The sequence below is a fragment of the Pundamilia nyererei genome, unplaced genomic scaffold (genome assembly GCF_000239375.1).
Source record: "Pundamilia nyererei isolate P.nyererei 1_Seehausen unplaced genomic scaffold, PunNye1.0 scaffold00402, whole genome shotgun sequence".
Taxonomy (NCBI): domain Eukaryota; kingdom Metazoa; phylum Chordata; class Actinopteri; order Cichliformes; family Cichlidae; genus Pundamilia; species Pundamilia nyererei.
Genome location: NW_005187803.1, coordinates 281,432 through 284,787, shown reverse-complemented (window position 1 = coordinate 284,787; position 3,356 = coordinate 281,432). Strand labels below are relative to the sequence as shown.

The window sequence follows — 3,356 nt, the reverse complement described above, 5'->3', positions numbered from 1 at the left end:
GCAGCTACAGTTTTAGCCACAGCTGCCCTGGGGCAGACTGACAGAAGCGAGGCTGCCATATCGCACCATCGGCCAACACCAGTAGGTGGCAAGGTAAAGTGTCTTGCCCAAGAACACAACGACCAGGACAGAGAGCCCGGGGATCGAACCGGCGACCTACTGGTTACAGATATGCTTCCCAACCCCCTGAGCCACGGTCACCCTCATTCATCGTGTCCCAATCAGCCCAAATAGCAAAGAGAAAATAAAAATGCATGAAATGAAAGAGTTCGGGTCTTAGGAGGTTAATGTTGATGGTGTGCAAGCTTCAGATCTGGGGATCCACACGTTTATCTACAATGTCACACCTGAACAGACACAGGTGATTATGAGAAGTGGTCAGTGGGAACAGTACAAAATCAGATATGCATTAAAAGTTTAATAACGATACTAAGGCGAAGAGTACGAATTATTCACCTGCGCCTAAGAACATCATGCCAAATAAGATTTTATTTCCTCACTTTGATTTTGTCTATGGCACAAAATCATAGCTTGTGTTGGCACAGTACAAATTCAGGCTCCTGTGAGGAACTTGCTACATATGTAGATAACGTGTCACTGACATGCAGTGACCATAACACAGCCATTTTAAAGTGGGTGAGCAGTAGAAGACTGACCTGTTATTGAAGTTGGTGCAGTAAGTGAGGTCCTTGCAGCCCAGCTGGCAGGGCTCTCTGACGTCAGCCAGGCAGTTGATGAGCTCTGTTTCCACTGGGTTGTACTCACAGAGCTGGTCAAAGTCTTGCCATGTCTGGCTGCCCCAGTTGGAGCTGATCTCCAGACACATGTCCCTGGAACACATTTATAATCAACCTGTAGTTCACCTCTGCTCGCTGTAAATGACACCCAAACACCGTCTTTCACTGATGTCAAGAACTAAAAGTGGCATACCTGCAGAGTGAGGTGTTGGCTTTGGAGCAGCAGTGCAGCTTGGCACAGTCCATCTTGGCAGGAAGGTTATCCTCTTCAGTTATGGAAGGAGTCTGGACACTGCTCAGAAAGCACTGCCACATAGGCTCCTGAGGGAGCGGCTGGGAGCCGCACTCTTTGATCAAACCCTCCATAATCTCATGCTCTGTGCTCATAGTGCGAAGGATTTGTCGGCAAGCCATCTGGCAGTGGGTAGCTGCCCTGTCGCAGCAGTACAGACCTGCATGTGAGACAACGTTACTGAGTTTATACATCGCCCACTGAAATTCCCACGCTCACTACATCAGTCACGAAACCGCACACACAGAGTTTCCACAGATATTTGTATGTCTGTTTAATGAAGTGAAACACTAAACATATATAGTCAAATGTGCAGGATGTCTCTCTGTGTGTGAGGCTGGCTTTATGGAAGATGTTTAGTGCAGACGTCCCACAGTGGGTTGGTTAATACACTCATGTTAACTAACTAGTGACAGAACAACAGAACCAAAGACAAGAACCAGTCGTGGGGATCCCGTCTGCACCAGGCCTGGCTGCAGCACTGAGCTGCACAGCAGGGCTCCGTGGGGTAAACACATCCATGTGCTCGGTGTTCAGGACGGTCACGTGGTGCAACAAAAGGTTTATTCAACAAACCTTCAAGCAAGGGTGCGTAGACCTGGGATATAGAGTACGCTTGGGGAGTGTGATGGTGTGTACAGTGTCTATTTAACTGTCTCCACGTTGGGTGAGTGCTGAGTAATTGCATATGCAAAGCACACTGTGCACTGTCGATCTTACGTGCTGCACAATAATATTCAATATTTAGTATTTACTGTTATCTTCACATAGATCATCGCGATGATGTCGTTTATTATATTGCTGTCTTTCTTTGCTTGTTTTCTCTTTTTTCTTTCTCAACAGGTGATCCAGGTGATTCATAGATGTATTTTTTGTCGGTTTGTTTTGTTTGTTTTTGTTTTTTGCCCTTTATCCCCATCCCTCTGTTTTTCTTTCCCTCTTTCTTTCCCCCAGTCACGTCTGTCCCGTGCGTAGAAAGTGAAAATAAAATAAAGTAAACAATAAAAGGTGAATCAAATAGACCAATACGGCCGGGATGGTCCATTTGGTAAGGTAAATCCGTTGGGCATCTTTGCCTTTAGACAATAATTCTGATGGCAAAGAGCCAAACGGGACAGGAGGGAAAAAAAAACCTTTCATCTGAGTTTTTAAAGTTATGGATGAAGATCATTTTTGCCAACTTGCTGACTCTTCAGCATGAATTCATAACTGCTTTTACCCTTGGACATTATTAAAAACAAATGTTTCTGTATTACCTGTGGAGTGAATGGTAGCTCAGTCAGTGGTAAACATGGATGAGCTGTACTCAACTTCCTGTCTTAGTGATCGTTTTATATGCACCATATGACATCTGCAGAGTCTCATGGAGTTTGTTTCTAATCCAGCACTTTACTCTCTTCATAGCAAACACTGAGCTGCACTTCCTTTTGTTGTGTGTGAAGCAGATGGACTTACTGTCCACAGGGCTGTGTATGGGGTAGGACTTTGTGAAGTTGTTGACACAGTGAATCAGCTGAGCACTGTGAGTCTGACAGTAGTCTTTGACAGCGCTGATCTGGGACACGGTGGGGGTCGAGTCGGTCCTGAAGATGGCCTGGCAGTACTCTCTGCAGGTGGTGTGACGACCTGCATAGCTGCAGCATGTAGAGCCCACTGCAGGGACACACACACATGCACACACAGGTTAAACAGTAAGAACAGCTGGCTGAGGTTAGGAGTATCAAAGTATGCGGTGACTGTGCCAAGTGGGCCTGAGGTTTTCAAGCTCTGCCAAAATCCCAGTTGGTTACAGTCAGGGAAACAATACCATGACTTGCAAAGAAATGAAGAGTTTATCATTGTGATGGTGCTTTCTTTGTTATTTGTCACACTGTCTCAGATTCACAGATAAACTGGAACAGTGAGGACTCCATCCAGGACAATTCATCCAGGAGCACAGAAGCACAGAGAGAAACAAGAAATGCAGATCTTACTCGCCTCAGGTCAGAGTTCATTATTCAGCATTAAGGAAGGCGCGGGGCAAAACTGGCATCAAGGAGTTCCAAGGAAAAAGCCCCTGCTTACCAAAAAGTCCACACAGGCTCATCTCACATTTGACAAAAAACATTGTGACGAGCCCCAAAACCTTTGATAAAATCTTCTGTGTGTTGTAAAGTCCCGATCCATCGGCATGAAACTAACACAGCATTTCATAAACGCAAAGCACCAACAGACAAACATGGTGGGAGTGTAATGGTCTGGGGCTCTGCTTTGATGGAACCATATACCCTGAACCCACACCTGAAGCTCAAGCACCCTCAGGTTATGCAGCATGGTCAACCAACCAA

General features: G+C 45.8%; 1 protein-coding gene across 1 annotated transcript in view; it reads right to left on the bottom strand.

The window, feature by feature from the left end:
- Positions 1 to 307: 307 nt before the first annotated feature.
- Positions 308 to 3,356, bottom strand: part of LOC102208675 (reversion-inducing cysteine-rich protein with Kazal motifs-like) — a 13,141-nt gene continuing 10,092 nt past the window's right edge. The window contains exons 8-11 of the mRNA XM_005753108.1: positions 2,485 to 2,682; positions 931 to 1,189; positions 657 to 830; positions 308 to 347 (exon numbers count right to left, since the gene is read on the bottom strand). Coding sequence (XP_005753165.1) covers positions 308 to 347; positions 657 to 830; positions 931 to 1,189; positions 2,485 to 2,682 — 671 coding nt within the window. The remainder of the gene's footprint in view (positions 348 to 656; positions 831 to 930; positions 1,190 to 2,484; positions 2,683 to 3,356) is intronic.